The following is a 22,562-nucleotide window of genomic DNA, read 5'->3' as shown; positions in this document are numbered from 1 at the left end:
CAGAGTAATATTTGCTGCATGTTCGGGATTTACACCCTGATTCACTGACATCAGCATTGCTTTTTATCAGAAGGTTGTTCCATAAAGCGTTCCCTCACAGGGTCCAGTGTACTAGTGATCCCTCACTGACGCAACATTAGCGTCTCGTAAAGCAGACTTTCACTTGACACCAGCTTAACCCTCCTGCCTGCAGTCTTCTGGGACACCTAACATGAGACTGCAGGACCAGTTATATAGCTCTTCGTGATGTGGTGCATTCACAGTGGGGAGCCGGCTGTGAGACCCGAGGAAGTCGCAGCTTTCTCCCACATCCAAGATGGCGGTGCTGGGCATCCAGAGCCTGGGGAAGATGGGGGCTGGGAAGTACCTGTTAACCACTTAAGACCCGGACCATTATGCAGCTAAATGACCTGACCCCTTTTTCTGCGTCGCTTTTACTGACAATTGCGCGGTCGTGCGACGTGGCTCCCAAACAAAATTGGCGTCCCCCCCCCCCCACAAATAGTGCTTTCTTTTGGTGGTGTTTGATCACCTCTGCTATAATACTTTTTGCTATAATAAATATCCCCAAAAAATATATAAAAATGTTTTCCTCAGTTTAGCCCGATACGTATTCTTTTACATATTTTTGGTAAAAAAAAATCGCAATAAGCGTTTGGTTTGCGCAAAAGTTATAGCGTTTACAATCTAGGGGATAGTTTTATTGCATTTTTATAATTTAATATTTTTATTTTTTTTTGCTAGTAATGGCGGCGATCAGCGATTTTTTTTTTTTTTTTTTTTTTTTTTTTTATATATATATATTCCATTGACTGTGGAGGCTACTGGTCTATCCGTCATTATTGGGGAGCCACAACCTGTGGCTGAATTGCAGTTCTCCGGTTGGAGTATCTATGCTTTGAGCCCGGGAGAGACCTTAACTGTAAATCGCTCCATCCAGTGTTCCAGAGGTATAAAAGGCAGTGAATTTTTTTTTTCCCTCTCTTTCGTGACTGTGACATTATGGCGGACACTTTTGACACATTTTTGGGACCATTGTTTTCACAGCGAAAAGTGCTATAAAATTGCACTGATTACTGTGAAAATAGCAGTGAAGGGGTTAACCACTAGGGGGCTCTAAAGGGGTTAAGTGTGCCCTGATTTATGTTTCTTACTGTAGGGAGGTGTGGCTGGACGTGTGACGTCACTGATCGCCGTTCCCTATAACGGGGAACAGGCGATCAGTGACAAGCCACAGAGAAGGTTTGTTTACACTCACCTCTCCCCATTCTTCAGCTCCTGTGACCCGATGGCGGGACACCGGCGGTGATCAGGTCTGCGGGTCCCACGGGCGTGGTCACAGAACTTCGGACCGGGTCGCGAGCGACCCACAGCTGGGCACTTAAAGGACAACATACCTGTACGTGCTTGTGCCCAGCCGTGCCATTCTGCCGATGTAGATCGGCATTAGGCAGTCCTCAAGTGGTTAATAAAAGTCAGAAACGACATTATTTATAGCTGCTGACTTCTGTTTTTCAAAGGCCAGTTCATACCAGAATGCAGTGCGAGAAAGGAGCGTTGCGTGTGCGTTTCCCATACCCCAGATGACCTGCCCTTGGGATCTCTATGTAGGTGTCAGTGAATTGTTAATTGCACCCCAAATGCATATGACAAATGCAGTGCGTTTGTGGGCAGCGTGTCAGCCACTGCACAGAACAATGATCGGGTGTCACAAAATTAACAAAAGAGCTTGTGTTCCTGGAATAGGCTCCAAAAGTAATTGGTACTGACAACAGCCAGCTTGGAGACTGGAACCGTGCATAGTACAGTGTGTTTTATTCTCCCACCCCCACATATGACGTTATACGATGTCCTTGATTTTTGGTGATGATATCAGAATGATGCATCACCCCAGTATTCTCTTTTTTTTTTTTTTTTTTTAGCTGGCAATGGACTTTTATGTAAAAGCAATCCTAGTGACTAAATAGTTGCTGGATTGCTTTTACATCTGTTTGATCAGATGCTTTTAAGGGCAGAGAAAATAACTGGGGTTTAATAGACCCCATATGTCTCAGTAAAGAGTACCTGTCAGTGTTATCATAAAATGTTGTTCATTGCATGTGATGGCAATAAACGTGCTAAGAAAAGTAAATAAAAATTTAAGGTACTCAGCCCAAGCCTTCTGTCAGCTGACATCACAGAGCCAGTCCAGGCTCGAAAGATCACGACCATATATGGTTGGAATACACCCAGGAGCCTTAGAATTGGCACCTGGCTCAGCCTCTCAGCAAGCCGGTGAGAGCCTGAGTCTTTTGCTCCCACCCCCTTTACAGCCCAGCGCTTCAGTGAGCGAGGACCGATGCTGCATCCATCTAGGTAAGTATGAGTGCAAAATAAAAATTACTCCCATACTTCTCTTTTTAAAGTGTCGCTTTATGGAGATTATTAGGTACTGGAGTTTGGTGCCATTCCACGGGTGTACGCAGTTTTAAAGCATGCCATGTTTGCATTCAAAAACGGCCTGTGCAAATACTGTGCTGTGTAAAAAAAAATTGCAACACTGACCATTTTATTCTCTAGGGCCAGGGTGTTTAAATATAAAAAAAAAAAAAGTCATTTTTAAACAGGTCTTGTTAAAAAAATAAAAAATACTTTGGCGTGAAATCTATCTAAAGATAGTGTGTGTGTGTGTATGTATGTATGTGTGTGTGTGTGTGTGTGTGTGTGTGTATATATATATATATATATATATATATATATATATATATATATATATATATATATATATATATATATATATATATATATATATATATATATATATATATATATATATATATATATATATATATATATATATATATATATATATATACTTTAATAATTGAGTTTATGAAGCATGAAGTGGAGCTTAGTTATGTAGCACAAGGCTGTATATTTTGCAATATTTCCATTTTTGGTAAACTCATTGAATGCAAGCTGAGTTAACTTTTGATGCATTCACACAATTTCACAGTAACCATGAGATAAAACAAAGTTCAGAAATATTCCTTTTATTTCATTGTTTTGAAAATCTGTGTACACTACAAACTGTGTATAATTTGAATCGGTTCTGATATCACTGTTTTACTAACCTGATGGCTTATTCTTCTAAATGGGAAACCTTCATTTTGTTTGCAAAAATATTAAAGATAATTACCAGCAGTCCTTAAATTTTAAAGGGCACCTGTCATTCCAGATCCATCATGGCAGTGCCTGTTAGTGGCATCCACTCACCTGCTGCCGCCATGTCCCTAATGTTGTGTCACTGCCGCATCACCAGCCGTCCCATTAAAGTGAACGGGACTGTCTGTGAGCCAACAGCGTGTCGGATGAGGAGGAACTGCTGTGAGACAGAGATGACAGTTGCTCTTTAAAAATGATGATTTAAATGGAGTTGAATTAAATCGAGCCTTTTTACTAGTGATTTTAATCAAATCCACCCTGTCTAGTGCCTCTGTTTAAAAAATAAAATAAAAATTATCTTTTGGGCTTTCGAAGTAATTTTCTAGCAAACTTTTCTATATATAAAGTGTGTGTGTATTTATTTTTATTCTCTGTTCTGCTGAATCCAACAGCTTATTAGTGGAGACCCTAGAGAATAAAATGGTGGTTGTTGCATTTATTTTTTATCTCACAACTGTATTTGCACAGCGATCTTTCGAATGCAATTCATTTTTATTTATTTTTTAATAATGTGAACGATTTTACGCCGCGAGAATCGTGATCTTTATTCTAAGCTAAAAACATTTTGGCTAGAATCGTGCAGCTTGTATATAATCTCTATATATTTTTCACGATTGTATGCACTTATCACATGTCTGATGAAGGGATTCTGTGCGGCTCCGAAACGTCGCACTTCTTTGCTGTGATGTGATCTCTCTTCGCTAAAATCTGGACTTTACTTGAAAACAATCGTGTGCCAGCAAATATTCACAGTGTGTTTTTGTAATTGGGCTCAAGATGTGTGCCATTTCCTCAGGATAGAAGAGTGGTGCAAGCATAAAGCCTCCTCCCCCTCTTTCATTTTCCCTATTCGGAAGCAAAGGCATGTGAAAGGATGGGATAAAGTATGGCAGCTGGTTTTTATAGCAGTGGACATGTCTGAGTTTAATATTTCTAAGTCAGATATACTGTAAGTCAGGGGTGTCCAACCAGTGGACCACGTAGCCCTCTGATGTGGCCCGCGACCTCCTACTCTGGAGTTGCGGGTTGGTAGTGTTGTGAATGAAGCCAGCAGTAGAGGAAGTGAGCAGCTGCAGAGCCACATAAGCCAATGCTTACTGTATAGCATCGGCTCCTGTCATAGGTGGAGTGATAACAAATGCACTCTGCCTGGGACAGCAAGTTTATTATTAAAATCGCAGTGTATATATGGACATATCATCATCTGTTCTACAGTGGTTACTGGGCTGCTCACAAACTGATACGCAGGTGTAGCGCAGTGTTCCTGCAGCTTGCCTGCACTGAGCCTTAGTCTTCTGGTTAAACCTGTGGGTTTGGTGAACTTTCACAAAGTGCACCACACCTACAGGATATGATAGAATTCTATGTCAAAGTACAGCTAACCTGCAGCAAAGCCACAGGTGCACTGCACTGTATCCACGGTGTGGGCAGACCGCAGAACCAGGGCCACCATCGGGGGGGGGGGTACAAGCAGTACACCTGTAAGGGGTCCGGTGGTCCCCAGGGCCCTGGATGGCAACCCCCCTTTTTTTTATTTTATCTTTTGTTCGTCAGCACCCAAAGCCCCCCCAACCGTAATTTGCGGCAGCCTGAAGTTGTGTAAAGAGCCCCAAAACTCCTGCGCAGACCATTAATGTAAAAGTAGCCTTAGGCCCCTTTTAACATGATCTGTCTGACCCAATCGGACCCTCCATTCACCTCTATGGAGTAGCAGATGTAAACAGACTTGTGTCCGTTTACACATGCCTCCTTCCAATCTGATCTGCTAAAAAAACAGAAATGGACCCGTCCCCATCCAAACTACGGCCCTCCAGCTGTTGTAGAACTACACATCCCATGAGGCATTGTAACACACTGATATTCACAGACATGACTAGGCATGATGGGAATTGTAGTTCCTGAACAACTGGAGGGCCGTAGTTCGAAGACCCATGGCGTATAGAATAGAGTGGGCTGTGTCTGTGCTTTGCATGGGCAGTGTGGACGCAGACCTGTCCTCTACTTATTGTGGCCCCGCGACTGGTTGTGGCCCTCACTCTTCACAAGGTTGGACACCCCTGCTGTAAGTTAACAAAGGGTAAATGCAAAGGAACGTACGTGCTTTGTTTTTAATTCTCGCTGTTTGGAATTTGGATTAGAGTTTGTTAGTCAGTATAGCGGAGCACGTGTGCGTTTCTCTCACTGATGACTCGCCTGTCCAGTACAGGAAGGGGGTGGAGATTTCTCCTAGTAGTTAGGTTGCTAATCCAAGCAATGTGCATTAAATGTGACTGTGGAGGCAGATTGTAATTTGTCACCAGCTAATGCCCGAAAGGTAAATATGTATTTCTATTGCTGTTTTATGTGGGGGTGTGTGCGTGTTTTTTTTTTTTTTTTTTTTTTTTTTTTTTTTTTCAGATGGTCGTTACATTTTAATGATTTTAAATTGAGGTCAAAATTCTTTTGTTTGCCTTTGGGATCTTTTTCCTTTTCTGCCTATCTTTTGAATCTCATTGTCCTCTTGTGTAGATTTTGTGCACTGATGAGCCTAACCAGCATTTCTGAACCTTGCGATTTTATATCTGTCAAGATTTTATCTCCGCTACTGAAATGTGCTTGACCTGTGTGTGGGAAAAAAACTCCCTAATGCACCCTGCTTCTTTTCCTTTTTTATTATGTTTTAAAAAGGATATCCTTGTTTTTCGATGAAGTTTGTTAACTTTAAAGCAGGGGTCTCCTAACTTTCTGGACCAAGGGCTTGTGTACTGCCCTTGACTTTAATGGGGCCAGACTGTGGCCAGTGTGACTAGAAAATGCCCTGGCATCTATGGGCTTAAACAATGCCCTATCATTGGTATTAGTGGTGAGCATATTGCCCCATTGTTGGTATCGTGGGAGGAATGGTGCCCCGTCATTGGTGGGAGGAATGGTGCCCCGTCATTGGTGGGAGGAATGGTGCCCCGTCATTGGTGGGAGGAATGGTGCCCCGTCATTGGTGGGAGGAATGGTGCCCCGTCATTGGTGGGAGGAATGGTGCCCCGTCATTGGTGGGAGGAATGGTGCCCCGTCATTGGTGGGAGGAATGGTGCCCCGTCATTGGTGGCGGTGGGAGGAATGGTGCCCCGTCATTGGTGGCGGTGGGAGGAATGGTGCCCCGTCATTGGTGTCGGTGGGAGGAACGGTTCCCCCCTCCCAAGGGTCAGATAAAGGAAAGCAAAGGGCCATATCCAGCCCCCGGGACGCCGTTTAGAGACCACTGCCTCAAAGCATTGGTTTCCAAACACTGGCTCGTGGGCCAAATTTGCTTACCTTTATCTCAGGCCCTTGAGCCACTATTCCTCCCACTGACACAAACACTGGGCAACTGATCCTCTTGCTGTGAATAACGATGAGGCATTTTTTTTTCTTTCACTGATACCAATGACGTGGCACTATTCATCCTTTCACTGACTAGACACTGTTATTTTTTTAATCCCCGTTTTTTTATAGTGGGGGGGAAAAAAAAACGCAGCGGTGATCAAATACCACCAAAGAAAGCTCTATTTGTGGTGGAAAAAAACCTACATTTTATTTGGGTACAGTGTCGCACGACCGCGCAGTTGTCAAAGTAACCCAGTGCTGTATCGCAAAAAATGGCCTGGTCACGAAGGGAGGGTTAATCTTCCTGAGCTGAAGTGGTTAAGCTGGTTTTAAAGGATCATGTTTTTTTACCTTCATGCATTCTGTGTGCAGCTCCGTCTTGATCCAGCGATGGGCACGAGAGCTGAGCTTCTCCGGGTCACTATTTACTCATTGGCTGAGACAGTCATTGTCCATTACAGCCAGTGATCAATGAAGAGAGAGCGGGTGGTGGGGCAATGCCGCAGCTTTTTGTATCTAATGGACGCATATAGCGGGGCTCGGGAGTGAGCATGTACCAGTGTCCCCCAGAGCACTGGCTGAAGAGGATCAGGGCTGCTCTAAGCAAAACCACTTTGCACGGCAGGTAAGAGCAGGTTGTGTTTTTTTTTTTTTTACACCAAAAAAATGAAAACGCTGGAAAAAATGCATTGCGGAAAACCATGATCTATGCATGTTTTCTGCACTTCTTTCGAATTGAACTGCCCTTGCGATTGTTAATGGGTGTTGGTGCAATCTTAACAATACCCCCCCCCCCCCCAAACACAGGCCGTAATTGCAGTGCACTTGCCTAGTTTTGACAGATACCCACTCCAACCTCCACTTGGATCGCTGCGGCCTTCTAAACTGAAGTTTGCTACATCTTTCCCTAGGGACGCTGGGACAGATCAGAGTAGTTCTGACTGATCTGCAAAGCATACTATCTCATTATGAATTACTTACCTGAGATCGAAGCCCTCGCAGCAGCCCTCGTTCGCCTCCTCCGACGCCGCCATCTCTCCCGGAGTGACTTCTGGGTATCGTGGCTCCGGCGCTGTGACTGGCCGGAGCCACAATGACGTCACTCCTGTACATGTGCGCGCGTGTGCTGCCACTAACAGTATGATCGCCTTTGGAAACGGCACGCTCAGTCTCTCCTAAACCTTTTAGGCTTTGGAGATATTTCTTGCACCTACAGGTAAGCCTTAATCTAGGCTTACCTGTAGGTTAAGGTGGTTGTAATAGGTTTACAAGCACTTTAAAGCAGGGTGGATTTGATTTAAATCGCTAGTATAAAGGCTTGATTTAAATAAACTCTATTTTTTTTTTTTAACCACTTCACCCCCGGAAGAATTTTTCCCTTTCCCGACCAAAGCACTTTTTGCGATATGGTACTGTAGCTTTAACTGACACTTGCGTGGTCGTGCGACGTTGCACCCAAAGAAAATTGACGTCCTTTTTTCCCCACAAATAGAGCTTTCATTTGGTGAGATATGATCACCTCTGCGGGGTTTTTTTTTTTTGCGATATAAATAAAATGTCAATTTTGGAAAATATATATATATATATATATATATATATATATATATATATATATATATATATATATATATATATATATATATTTTTTTGCTATAATATCCCCAAAAAATATATAAACTATTTTTTTTTTTTCAGTTTAGGGCGATATATATTTTACATGTTTTTGGTAGCGTATATTGATTTGCGCAAAATAGGGGATAGATTTATGGCTTTTATTTTTAGCAATGGCGGCGATCTGCGATTTTTTTATTGTGACTGCGACATTATGGTGGACACATCGGACCCTTTTGATGCTATGTTGGGACCGTTGTCATTTATACAGCGATCAGTGCTATAAAATGCACTGATTACTGTGTAAATGACACTGGCAGGGAAGGAGTTAAACACTAGGGGGTGATTAAGGGGTTAAGCATGTCCTAGGGAGTGGTTCTAACTGGGGGGGATGGGCTACCAGTGACATGACAGCGATTACTTCTTGTTTACATAGGCATCTCCCCATTCTGCAGCTCCGTGTCATGATCACGGGGGACCCACGGGCATGGTCACGGAGTGCGCGACTGGCGAGCCTGCGCCCACCAAGCCGTAATTTAAAGGGGATGTACCCGTACACCCGTTTGCACAGCAGTGCCATTTTTTTTCCGACCAACATCGTTGTGCGCTGGTCTGCAAGCGAATAAAGAGCAACAGCTCCTCCTCTGACCTGCTGTTGACTCACCGATGGTCCCATTCACTTAATCGTATGGCTGGTGATGTAGCAGTGATAGGTGTGAAGCACGTGGCAGCAGCAGTTGAGTGGATGCCCACTAGCAGGCGCTGCCATGATGGATCTGAAATGACAGGTGCTCTTTAAATGTAAGGACTTCTTCTTGCTGGTAGTTAAAATCTTTACATTTTGCAAACAAAATGAAGGTTTCCTATTTGGAGTAATAAGCTGTCAGATTAGTAAAACAGCGATATCAGAACCGATTCAATCATACAGTTTGTAGTGTACATAGATTTGCAAAACAATGGGATAAAGGAATATTCCCGAACTTTGTTTTATCTCATGGTTACTGTGAAATTTTGTGAATGCATCAATGCAGTGCATGTTATCTCAGCTTGCAGAGCTTAGGTTCAAATGGAAATATTGCAGAATATACAGCCTCATGCTACATAACTAAGCTCCATTTCATGCTGAATAAACTAAATTACCAATGTATCTTAAATGGGAAAACTCTTAAAATAAATTTTAATAAAAATCAAAAAAATGTATTAACCACTTGATCACTGGGCACGTAAACCCCCTTAATAACCAGACCAATTTTCAGCTTTCGGTGCTCTCACAATTTGAATGACAATTACTCAGTCATACAACATTGTAACCAAATGAAATTTTCGTCCTTTTTTTCACGCAAATAGAGCTTTCTTTTGGTGGTATTTAATCACTGTTGGGTTTTTTATTTTTTGCGCTATAAGCGAAAAAAAACTGAAAATTCTGTAGAAAAATAAATAATTTTTCTTTGTTATAAAATTTAGCAAGTTTAGTATTTTTTTCTTCATTCTTTTGCATAAATGTGAAAGATGAAGTTGCGCCGCGTAAATAGATACCCAACATGTTACCCTTCAAAATTGCGCACGCTCGTGGAATGGCGCCAAACTTTGCTACTTAAAACTCCCCATAGGCGACGTTGCAGGGTATTGTGGGGTATTGCACAGTATGGGTATGGGATGGATGGCTTACTGGATCTGTGACTGCATGTGTCACAGATCCAGCCCACAGCAGCTGCTGCTGCATCCGCTCTCTCTCCCCCCCTCTCCTCTCACACTGTACCGTTCGGTACAGAGAGGGGAGGGAGGAACCGGCGTCATCACATGACGCCGGTTTGTTTACAAGTGATCGCTCCGTCATTACCGTGTGTGCGCCCCAGAGGGCGATTCTGGGAGGACGTCCTCCCAGAGTTAAGCAACCGCCTTGTAGACGTACATCGTCTATAGGGCGGTTGTTAACTGGTTAAACATTGATTTTTAATCCACCCTGGTTTAAAGCAAGAGTACCAAAGATCACTACTAATAATAATAATAATGATTGGTGAAGAGGACGTAATGTTTAATTGTTGCAGAACTTAGTTGATTGTTATGGGATGAAATTCTACAGACCTTTTGGCCGGTGCATTTATCCTCAACTTGGACAAATCGATTCCCTGGTTTTGGAATGTTGTAGTCCAGTCGACTGATGGATCGATCTGCAGGTCAATGGTGCCTTTTTTGAAGTTTTGGCGCCAGACCTTATGCAGTCAGTTGGCTGGCGATTGATTGTTGCTGTGTAGTGCCAGCGCAGACTTAAGATGTTGACTTCCAAGGACACAATATTGAGTCTTCAGCAACCTGGTAATGGATGGTGCATTCCCAGAAATCTGTTAACTGGTCATGTCCATGCCGGTACTTTACAGTCGGCGTCAGCTGGAGCATTAACCCAGAGGGTGACGGTGAATAGTAGTCTGTTGCTTACTACTAATATAAGGAAATAGTTGCTTGGGAAAACCCCTTTAAATACCACGTGCGTTGTGTCTCAGCCCAAAAACGAACCAAACTAATATTCGTGATGTAGATAATGTATAAATGCATAACCCAGATTTTTTCTCTTTTATGTAGCACCAATACAAATTTTGGGTTCCTTCTGGATCCCTAAGAACCTGGCTTATTCACTGTACCCAGATTTATTAAACATATATTATCATACACTGTGTGTGTGTGTGTGTGTGTGTGTGTGTGTGTGTGTGTATTTTTTTTTTTTTTATTTATATACTAAATGTATATCTTATTCCCAGAAAATTCTTAAAATGTATATGCTGTGCCAGTGGCTTGAAGAGGTTGTAACCCTACAAAAAAATCGGCCATCCTTTTAACTTTATAGCAGGTTAAACGGCATAGGGCTTGTGCTGTTTTATGTCTTTCTATGCTGTAAAAATACTGGTTGATCTTGCCTGTTCTGTGCCCCCATCTTAGTGTGGTGACCATGGTAATCATGGCTGCTGATCCCCCCTCTCCCCCTCTGTCAGCTCCTGTGTGAACATAACGGCTCCCCTCCCCTCTTTTTCTGCCGCTATTGGTAGCTGGCAGTAAAGATCATTGCCAGTCCTGTTTTTCCTAGCCATGCTACACTGTATATGTTTGTAATAAATTATGCCTCTAAATTCCTATTTCAGTTTGTTTCTGGCCAGTCATGTGACCTCTGGCCGCTCTCCTCCCCCAATCTAAAGGGATACAGTAAGAAGAGCTGAGCAGACAGCACAGCGGTCACATGACCTCAAAGGAGGGGTCTCGGCCCTTCCTGTAGCCGTTGGTTCAGGGGAGGAGAGCGGCCGCATGCCACGTGACCAGCCAGAAACAAGGTATTTAGAGGCATCATTTTATATGTGCACAGTGTAGAGTATGGCCTGGTAGAACAGAGGGCTGGCACTAATCTGTCTTTGAGTTTACAACCACTTTAATTAGAACCTTTAGGGCCCTTCCCTCCAGGCTTATTGGTGGAATGCCAGGGCCCAATTGTAAGTGGGACCCTGGTAGCTCCACCACTGGTGTCAGTTATTTTTTTTTATTTTGGGGGGAGGGGAATTGATGACATATCAAGGGTCTAAAAAGAGTTCACCTGTGTGAGTGAAGTCTTGTAGTGCAGCAAAAGGCATGCCAAAAAGTTTCATTCCACGTGTGGGTGACATTGTGGTGGTGTCGCAGTTTCCAGTAGGAGGGGGGCCGAACTTCCAGGAAATCGGGCCGCGGCCCGTCTCCCAGAAGTGGGGAAGGGTGACCTGCCATAAACGGGGAAGCATATACGCGGAAGTTCCACTTTTGGGTGTCACGCCACTTTAAGTTTACATCTTTGAGACCATTCTTTTATATGCCTCATTTTCTTTTTTTGTAGGTTAATGCCAGTTTTTGCTGCTGTTTGGAAAACTGACAAGATATCTTTCAACTGGTGCTCCATGATTTGAACGCTGGTGTGTTCTCAACTTGACATGAAGATGGAGGCAGTTGGAAAGAGTGAACCGCTGTTGGAATCTGAAGTGCCTCCTGTGACCCAACAGTCAGTGGACTCTACCCCTGATGAGGGAGCACTGGACCTACAAGCTTCCCTGAAGGACAATGCACAGGATGTCCCTGACTCTTCCGGACTTTCCTCAATGCCGTGCCTGCTGATGGAGCTGAGAAGAGACTCTTCAGAGTCTCAACTAGCATCTACTGAAAGCGACAAGCCAACAGCGGGCCGGGTATATGAGAGCGACTCCTCCAACCACTGCATGTTGTCCCCTTCTTCCAGCGGACATTTGGCCGACTCGGACACCCTGTCTTCAGCTGAAGAGGCTGAGCCTCGGCGTCCAGAAGCAATAACCGAAGGCTGTGACGCTGCTTCCCAAGGAGCCGCGGTGGCTCGCAAGTCACGGAGGTCTCGCTCCGAGAGCGAGACATCAACCATGGCTGCAAAGAAAAACCGCCAGTCCAGTGATAAGCAAAATGGCAGAGTCACCAAGGTAAAAGGTCACAGAAGCCAAAAGCACAAAGAGAGGATTAGGCTATTAAGGCAGAAAAGGGAGGCAGCCGCACGCAAAAAGTACAACTTGTTGCAGGACAGTAGCACCAGTGATAGCGACTTGACCTGCGACTCCAGTACAAGCTCGTCGGATGATGATGAAGAGGTTTCAGGAAGCAGCAAGACAATCACTGCAGAGATACCAGGTAAGAATGTCATTGACCAAACTTGCTTGGCCCTCTTACGTGGTGAGCACAAGTGTCTAAACCTTTGTTTCCATCCCCAGCTGGTAAGATGCAGTTTCATGTGACCATTTTTATTTCCTTTTTGCTTTTTTTGGCACCTATAAAATTGTTTCCCTGCAGAATTTTTTTATGGTTTTTAACAATCTAAGGGCCCCAAAAATGTATAATGGGAACACATTTGTAGACCGCCTGGAGCATTAAAGTTTATGTAAGCCCAACATCTATTTTTCGCATTGTGCAGTTTTCTTATGAAAATCAATTTTGTGAATCTGTTACATTTTCTTACCTGGATATCTTACAAGTTACTGCATTTTTTTTCGGTTGTTCTATGCAGAACTGATAGGGAGCCCAACGAAAACTGAAGCAGAATTCTCAGCTGGGAGTTGGGAAGTGACTTAGTTTTGTGATCCTGCAACTGGAAATGCTGTTACTGGCAATCTCCATGTATGAAACTTTGCAATAAATTGGCAAATATCTTTTGCTTAAAGGGTTAGCTAACCTCAAAAAACAAACCCTGTGCAGACCATGAACACCTAGTACTAAACTAATCAGATTTAAAGTATGCATTTGTGCTTCTCATGCCTGTGAACCAGTGGCCCTTTGCTTGCCTCCATCTGGCCCTTGGGGCACTATTGCATTCACAACTGACACCTATTAAGGGGCACCATTCCTGCCGCCAACACCAATGAATGGAGAGTTAGTCCTTCCACTGACACCAATGAATAGACATTGTTTACTCCTACTTGCCACAGTCTGGCTTTCCTAAAGTCTGAAGGACCGTAAACTGGTCCTTAAAGTTTGGAGACTCCTGCTGAAGATGGTTTGTGCATGACGTGGAGCCTGCCTCAAGTTCTTTTTGTTTCCAATATTTTTATTAAAGTTTTAAAAGAATACAATAAAAACAAGACCATTTGTCATTGCCATAAAAATAGACATACAAGTACTAGTGATTGAGAGCGCAAATATATAGCCAACATACACTACTTTCTCGGGTCCATATACTAGAACTACCAATGAACAAGATCCAAATTATCTCGGGATCTCCTAGCTAAATTTCCAACTGGTCTCAGGGACCCATCACACAATAACAAATTTGGAGAAAAAGTCAAGAAAAAAGAGAGGGGATAGCCAAGAAAGAGAGAGGGGAAGGGAGGTGCACTCCTACCTCAAAAGACAAATCTCAAATATTGGTCCAGATCATTACGTGGTCGTGAGATATTTGATCCAGGGGTCCCATACTTTATGAAACCCAGCCACCTTGTCCTCCAAAATAGCCGACAACCTCTCATTCACCATAATCCAGGACAATTTAGTCTTCATTAAATAAAAAGGAATAGTAGGAGACTTGCCTCAAGTTTTTATAGTTTTCACAGCTCTGTCCTGTCCCCTTCTGTAGGATGAACCAGTTATGACAAGTGCCCCCTAGTGGTGCAAGAGCATCCGACTGATCCCCCTCACAAATGCACAGCACTGTCTTTTTACCCCAGGGACCTCTCCAATCGCAGCTGTCAATCTCACCTGCTCAGTAGAGCACAGTATGCATGTGCAGGCCTCGGAAGGACAGCGCTCACTCCTGTACTTCTAGGGGGTCCCAACAACTGGTCCATCCTGGAGATGACAGGACGGAACTATGAAAATTACAGTGCATCCGGAAAGTATTCACAGTGCTTCACTGTTTACACATTTTGTTATGTTACAGCCTTATTCCAAAATAAACGTAATTTATGATTTTCCTTTTAAAATTCTACAAACAATAACCCATAATGACAACGTGAAAGAAGTTGCTTTGCAATCTTTGCAAATTTATTAAAAATAGAAAAGTACAAGTATTCACAGCCTTTGCCATGATACTGCAATATTGAGCTCTGGTGCATCCTGTTTCCACTGAACATCATTGAGATTTTTCTACAAGTCCACTTGCGGTAAATTCAGTTGATTGGACATGATTTGGAAAGGCACACGCCTGTTTTATATAAGGTCCCACAGTTAACAGTAAATGTTAGAGCACAATTCAAGCCACGAAGTCCAAGGAATTGTCTGTAGACCTTCAAGACAGGATTGTATCGAGGCACAGATCTGTGGAAGAGTACTGAAAAATTGCATTGAAGGTCCCAATGAGCACAGTTGCCTCCATCTGTAAATGGAAGAAATTTGGAACTACCAGGTCTCTTCGTAGATTGGGTCGTCCGGCCAAAACGAGCAATTGGGGAAGAAGGGCCTCAGTCAGAGAGGTGACCAAGAACCCGATGGTTACTCTGACAGAGCTCCAGTGTTTTCTCTGTGGAGAGAGGAGAATCTTCCCGAACAACCATCTCTGTAGCACTCCACCCATCAGGCCTGTATGGTAGAGTGGCCAAATTGAAGCCACTGCTCAATAAGACCCCTTTTACACTGGGGCGGTTTTCAGGCTCTATTGCGTGAAAAATAGCGCCTGCAAACTGACCCTAAACAGCGGCTGCTGTTTCTCCAGTGTGAAAGCCAGAGGCCTTTCACACTGGAGCGATGCACTAGCAGGACCGCTCCCAAAGTCCTGCTAGCCGCATCTTTTGAGCGGTATGTTTGCCGCTCCTCCCCATTGAAATCAATGGGACAGCGCGGCTATACCGCTGGCAATGCGCCACTGCACAAAGATTTCAAACCAACTTTTTTTACGTTGTCGTTATGGGGTATTGTTTGTAAAAATTTTGAAGAAAATAATGAATTTATTCAATTTTGGAATAAGGGCCTTTTCACATGTATGGATCCCGTGAGGATCCTTACCTTTATCATCCCATTGCTCAGCGGGGATCGCTCCGTTGATCCTGCACGGTGCAGGGACCGCCCCGTCAGATCTCCACTCTCCTTTATGGGGGGGGATCGGATGAACGCGGACCGCCTGTCTGTGGATGGAAAAATAGGATTTTCCTGCAGAAACGGACCATAGCGGATGCTCATCCTCTGACATCCGCAATCCTATATTGATACATTTATGTCCGTATTTCATCTGAAAACAGATGGATGAAATACGGACATACGGTCTGCAGGTGTGAAAGGGCCCTTAGAATGTAATGTAACAAAATGTGAAGCACTGTGAATACTTTTCAAATGCACTGTATTAGAAGTGTTTGGGAAAGGCTTTACTCCGTGTACAAATGGCCTACATGTATGAGTAAAGCATAAATGCACATTTAAAAAAAAAATGGCATAGTTTAGAGTTATGGAACAGTGTTTGTGGGCTGCATAGTGAGATGATAATATATATATATATATATATATATTAAAAGGTGAACTAACCCTTTAGGAAAACCTGTATAAAAATAAAATGAGCCACAATGCCAAACATCTAAAATGATTTCTGGCCTTCCATCCAATTTTTTTTTTTTAGTCTTGCATCTCTAGTAGACCATGACAGTCTTGTTTGGACTATAAAAGCAATTTATTATAATTCTGAATTTTATATAGCGCCAACAGTTTGCACAGCGCTTTACAACATGAGAGCAAACAGTACAGTTATAATGCAATTCAGTAGAGAAGGAGTCGGAAGGCCCTTCTTGTTAGAGCTTACATGATAAGCAACTGATCATAAATCACTAATGTTTCAAAAAAAAATTTTGCTTGAAAGTTTTCATCGGGGATCGAATAATTTTTTTCAAATTGGTTTGGAATTTTCCCCTCTTGTTTCCTCCCTTTTTTATTCTTGGATCAATCTGATTAAGTGAAGTCCTTTATAAGAAGATACAATCCTTTTTATCAAAGTGATCATTATATTGAATGATAATTTACACTAAATCAGGGATCCCACACGTCTTTGCTTGCCCAACTCTCCGGGTTCATTTCCAGCTATAGTATGTTTTAGTCCCTGGTATCCAGCCCTTTTCCCAGAATAGAGAAATCCTAAAATTTTATAAAAATTCTATATGTGTTATCAATTTTTAAAGCTGAGTCCCTGTGAAAAAATAAGTCACCAGGGATAGTACTTAACATGACCTGAAGAGTATCTCCTTGTGCTGGTGACTGCAGTGCTGACCATGCCTGTCCTTTCCATCCCTCCGTTCCATTCAAAGAAACCATATTACTGGTCCCACATGTGATTGCAGGCAGACCTTTCATTCATCTGCCCATCCCCCGCATAGTGCGCTTTACATTGTGGGGAAGAGCAGGCATTGTCGGCACTTGATGAGTGCCTGTCACAATTGCAGATGCCCTTATAGACACCAGCAGCATCGGACAGTCACCATTCTTGGGTATTTGGGGGGCAGAGGACTTCTGATTTGCCATATATACAGCAACCACAAGCATAATGGGATGCTCTTCATTCATGGTAAGTGTACCACCCCTGGTGCCATTTAAGGAAAAAAAATTGCTATGCTTCAGCTATAAGTTGGCCATATGCTGAGTGAATTTTGGGATGTTCATGGACTAGCTGAAATGCTTTTTGTGGGTGGCACTTTTAGCACCCTCCTGCTTGACATCAATTGAAACCTCAAAAGAGCCTGACTGAAACTTGTCGGGTAAGCAGTAGTCAAATCCAATCAGATCTGGTGTAACCTTGGTTGGGGTAGACGGCCCCTTCCTCCTCCCATTAAGGTACAGTCTGGAATCCCTGATGGAAAAACTGCTGTCGTTAAACCTAAAACTTGAGGCACACAGAATGGCTGTATTGTAAGCAGCCATTCTCCATTTTTGTGAAGTTCATGCTATTTAATTTCTATTTGCGTAGCTTTAAATGTATTTTGCGTTTTGTAAAATATATAATCTATATATTTTGAACTGATTGACACCAACCACTCTACATTATCTTTACAGACTGCAGTGTTACTTTAATTTTTTTTATGTAACCTGCATAATATGGCCAGAGCTGCACTGCTATCATACTTTCAGCTATAGTAGGTGTGATGGGAGACCTCCAGCTACCAAGAGTACAATGGGTAATATGAGGTAGAACTCCAGCTTCCAGAGGTGTTATGGGTGATGCCAGGTAAACCTCTAGCTGCAAGGACTGTTATGAGGGATACAAAGTGGGCCTCAAGCTACATGGACTGTTATTGGGGATACCAGGTGGGCCTCAAGCTACATGGGTGGTTATGAGGGACACCAGGAGGGCCTCCAGCTACATGGGTGGTTATGAGGGACAGCAGGTGGGCCTCCAGCTAGAAGGATGCTTATGAGGGACACCAGGTGGGCCTCCCGCTACAAGGATGCTTATGAGGGACGCCAGGTGGGCATCCAGCTACATGGATGCTTATGAGGGACGCCAGGTGGGCCTTCCGCTACAAGGATGCTTATGAGGGACACCAGGTGGGCATCCAGCTACATGGATGCTTATGAGTAAGGATGAGTTCTGGCGTGTTCGCATAGAACACGTGCAGAGCCCGCCAGGAAGTGTGCACGGCGCTGCGCTAATAACAGCCAGGGAGACATTTCACGATCCCTGCAGCCGAGCATCGGGACAATGTCTCCCTGGTTCTGATTAGCACAGCGCCGTGCACACTTCCTGGCGGGCGCTGCACATGTTCTATGCGATCATGCCAGAGCTCATCCTTATGAGGGACACCAGGTGGGCCTCCAGCTACATGGATGCTTATGAGGGACACCAGGTGGGCCTCCAGCTACATGGATGCTTATGAGGGACACCAGGTGGGCCTCCAGCTACATGGATGCTTATGAGGGACACCAGGTGGGCCTCCAGCTACATGGATGCTTATGAGGGACACCAGGTGGGCCTCCAGCTACATGGATGCTTATGAGGGACACCAGGTGGGCCTCCAGCTACATGGATGATTATGAGGGACACCAGGTGGGCCTCCAGCTACATGGATGCTTATGAGGGACACCAGGTGGGCCTCCAGCTACATGGATGCTTATGAGGGACACCAGGTGGGCCTCCAGCTACATGGATGCTTATGAGGGACACCAGGTGGGCCTCCAGCTACATGGGCGCTTATGAGGGACACCAGGTGGGCCTCCAGCTACATGGACGCTTATGAGGGACACCAGGTGGGCCTCCAGCTACATGGACGCTTATGAGGGACACCAGGTGGGCCTCCAGCTACATGGACGCTTATGAGGGACACCAGGTGGGCCTCCAGCTACATGGACGCTTATGAGGGACACCAGGTGGGCCTCCAGCTACATGGATGCTTATGAGGGACACCAGGTGGGCCTCCAGCTGCATGGGCTGTTATGAGGGACACCAGGTGGGCCTCCAGCTGCATGGGCTGTTATGAGGGACACCAGGTGGGCCTCCAGCTGCATGGGCTGTTATGAGGGACACCAGGTGGGCCTCCAGCTGCATGGGCTGTTATGAGGGACACCAGGTGGGCCTCCAGCTGCATGGGCTGTTATGAGGGACACCAGGTGGGCCTCCAGCTACATGGGCTATTATGAGGGAATCTAGGTAGACCTCCAGCTACATGAGCTGTTATGAGGGATTCTAGGTAGACCTCCAGCTGAGTTGGGTGTTACAGATGATGCTATGTTGACCTCCAACTACAAGAGGGGTGGTTTGAGGAAAGTCGTTTGTATAGGTGATCGTCATCTTATTGTATCGTCTCCATAAAAAAAAACAAGCTTTTAATTGTTGGCCTAACCAAGGCAGATTTATTCTGACAGAGGTTGGGTGATTCAGCTTCTTGGGCCTCCTGACACTCTCTATTATGACAATTGAGTCCCATCACTTCTGCGTTATTTACTGTGCTATGAGTTTAATTGTAGGTCTGGGCAAAAGGGGAAAAAAATACCTCAACTTTTCCCAATTTATTATGTTTTTTCAAATATTACAAGTACATAAAAACACCTTTTTGATCTGCCAGAAATCCAGGGAGCTCCTTGTTTCCTGTAGGTAGCTGACAATGCAGTGCTTCTGGGCACCAAAATCCTAAGCCTTGCTTATTAGGAGCACACTGGATTTCTGGCAAATCGGCAGGTATTTTTCCATAATTTAAACACTTTTTAAAGGGACAAAGCTTTGGAAAGTGCAAATTGCAGGGATGTACTGAATGTTGTTTTTATTTATTTTTCCCTGACATACCCTATAATTTTTTTATGTCCACAGCTGGTGGATAGCTCGGGATTATCTGGTAAAACTGACTCAACCCCCCCCCCCCCCCCCTCTCCCAAGGAGTTTCAGAGATTTTTATGTAAAAAATTACTGATTCTTGGCTGCTATAACGTTAAAGCTCATGTTTGAGCCAATATGCAAAACAGAAAAATCAGCACAAGGGATCTAACTTTGTTAGTATGATGTGTCCATTGTGGTCTTCTTCCAGGAGAAATCTTCTGTCCTGTCCCTCACACTTGCACCCATAATCTTCAAACAGTATCTCTGAGAGGAGGGTGCAAAGCGATCAATCATCTGCTTGCCCTGCATTAATAGATCTGTAGTACAGCTTGTAAGAAGGGCAGGCAAAGTCAAGCTCTTTATGAGAGCCCCAACTTCCCATTCGCTGTATTAACCCCTGCTGCATCGGAAGATTATGGGGGGCAGGACAGAGGATTTTTCCACAAAGACACATTTTTTAACATAAGGGATGCATTATACTAAGGCCCCTTACACACGGGGTGGGCGCAGTTGGAGTTTGCCTACTCGGTGTAGAATCTGTCCGCTGGTCCCTCTCCTCTTCGCTTAGGTGGAGTAGACACAGCCCGCTCTCCTCTATAGGGGGTCAGATGTAAACGGACTGTATACACCCGACTGCCATACAATCCCCCAGACATGGGGAACAGATTCCCATCCAATCTGTATTTGGCAACAAGATCAGATGTCGCGCAAATGTCCATTGACACCCGTAACTCCATAGAGGAGACTAGAGGGTTCGATTTGAGTGCGCTTCTCCTTTTTTTTTTTTTTTTTTTTTTTTTTTGTCACTTGTACTGATTTTTCATTTTTTTTTTCCCCATTATAGCTAAACTTAAACCTTAAGGTTGTTAATTTGAAGAATAACTGGTGTATGATCTTGTTTTAATCTACATTTTTTCGCATTTTTCAAAAACAAGGTTTTCTTTTATCCTGTCCAGACTGATGATAGGACTAAAATACCAGTAACGGAATCCAGCGTCTTCACATTCTTGTTATGGTGGCCAGGGCCACTCTATCAAAGTTTTCTCATGCTGAATGCTCATCTACTAAATGGATTATATAGAAACTCTGTTTTAAAAATTCTGCGGTTAAGAAGTTTTACATCTTATAAAAACACCTCAGAGAGAGACCATATTTCCTTTTTAGGCCCAGTTCACACCTGTACTGGTTTCCAGCAGAGGACACATGAATGATGGGTAACAGGGATCAACAACCGAGTTAGCTGATAGTTAACGTAACTAAAACTCGGTGCTGTACATTAAAACATTCAGAAATTTCACGCCTCAGCGAACTCTTTGAGGGCCATAAAAATGATTGGCAAGGCGTGAAACGGCATACAATGCGCCGCGTGTTCTCGGAAAGCCCTCGCTCGGCAACACAATCTTCCTGCTGCTGTCAATGAAGGCGGTTAAAAAGATTTCAGGACTGTGTTTTTTTTTTTTTTTGCGATCAAGACATTCACCTGAGAGGTCAAGAAGTGCCTTGTGCTTTTTGACCTCTCCCACGCAAACCATCGTGGGTGATCTGGGGAAGAGGTTGGAGAGATCGTTGCACCACACTGGTCATAATCGGGCAAAGTTCAAGTGTCAAGAGGTAAGATCCCTGTGCATGTCGGTGTGTGTGCTGTGTTTGTCCCAGTGATGATGCAGTCTTTGCCATGCAGTCATGTGTGTGTTTGTATGCAACTATGTGCATGTGTGTACAGAGGTTTTAAATTTACAGGCGCAAGCATGAAATCATCAGAACATTAGAAAAGTGTGTGCATGTTTCTATGTCGGGAAACCTGCCCTTCTGTCCGGCTTGGTTTATTCCCCTGTAAATACGCACTGAAATTTCAGCCGACGCATCTGAACTGTTACCATGTACATTAGTGCTTATTGCTAGCTACCATCCATGTTTGGTGCCCATTTACGGCAACCAAAAGACAAACGGCCCTTGAATTATTAAGTCACTTGATCTTGACCACAAGATAACCTTAGAACAAGGCGAAAAGAGTGCACTACATGTGTAATAAAAAATGGCTGCTAGCACACTAACAGATATAAATTGGTTCAAGCGCCCAGAGGCGATTCAGTTCGCATGAGTAGCGCTATACAAGTCATTCATTCATTCATTCAAGTAAATTACAGTGTAGCCCTTTACTTCATATTAATGTGTTACAGAAAAATTTAAATAAAACCATCACTAATGTGAAGACAAATATGAAACTCCACCCAACATAAACTCCAATAAATGGATGAAAATCTTCAGATACCGGTAGTGTGGTGGATTTACTAAAAATTGGAGCATGAGAAAACTGGTGCAGCTCTGCATAGAAACCAATCTGCTTCAATTAAGCTTTGACTATAAGCTCTGGTTCACGCTGACTGCAGGAATGAAATCGTGCGAGTTCAGCTCAACTCGCACCATTTTATTCCTGCATGTCAGTCCAGACTTTGGGGGTGATTTCAGAGACATCTGTGCAGGTTTCTTCAGATGTCAATGGAACTTGCACCCCAAAATCGCCAAAAGTATTACAGGAAATCATTTTTGGAAATCTGTGCGGCGTCGCACCAATTCAGACGCTGCAATCGCCGCCAATTTGACATGTCAAATCGCATTAATGCAAACCAGGGATTAAACCTGATGTTGGAAGCGGATTGGGTACAAT

The 22,562-nt window shown here is 43.8% G+C and overlaps 1 protein-coding gene across 6 annotated transcripts in view; it reads left to right on the top strand.

Moving 5' to 3' along the window:
• The window catches only part of C1H18orf25 (chromosome 1 C18orf25 homolog), a 140,855-nt gene that overhangs the window by 32,139 nt on the left and 86,154 nt on the right, over positions 1-22,562 (top strand). For 5 of the 6 annotated variants that reach the window (XM_040336393.1, XM_040336414.1, XM_040336402.1 and 2 more), the window contains exon 2: positions 12,005-12,816. In XM_040336393.1, coding sequence (XP_040192327.1) covers positions 12,099-12,816 — 718 coding nt within the window. In that variant the 5' untranslated portion in view covers positions 12,005-12,098. Of the gene's footprint in view, positions 1-5,372; positions 5,519-12,004; positions 12,817-22,562 lie in introns of those variants that run through there. The other variant, XM_040336383.1, reaches the window with a different exon arrangement.

This window comes from Rana temporaria, chromosome 1 (genome assembly GCF_905171775.1).
Source record: "Rana temporaria chromosome 1, aRanTem1.1, whole genome shotgun sequence".
Lineage (NCBI taxonomy): Eukaryota > Metazoa > Chordata > Amphibia > Anura > Ranidae > Rana > Rana temporaria.
The sequence above is the reverse complement of the archived record's forward strand: the minus strand, read 5'-3'. Positions and strand labels throughout refer to the sequence as shown.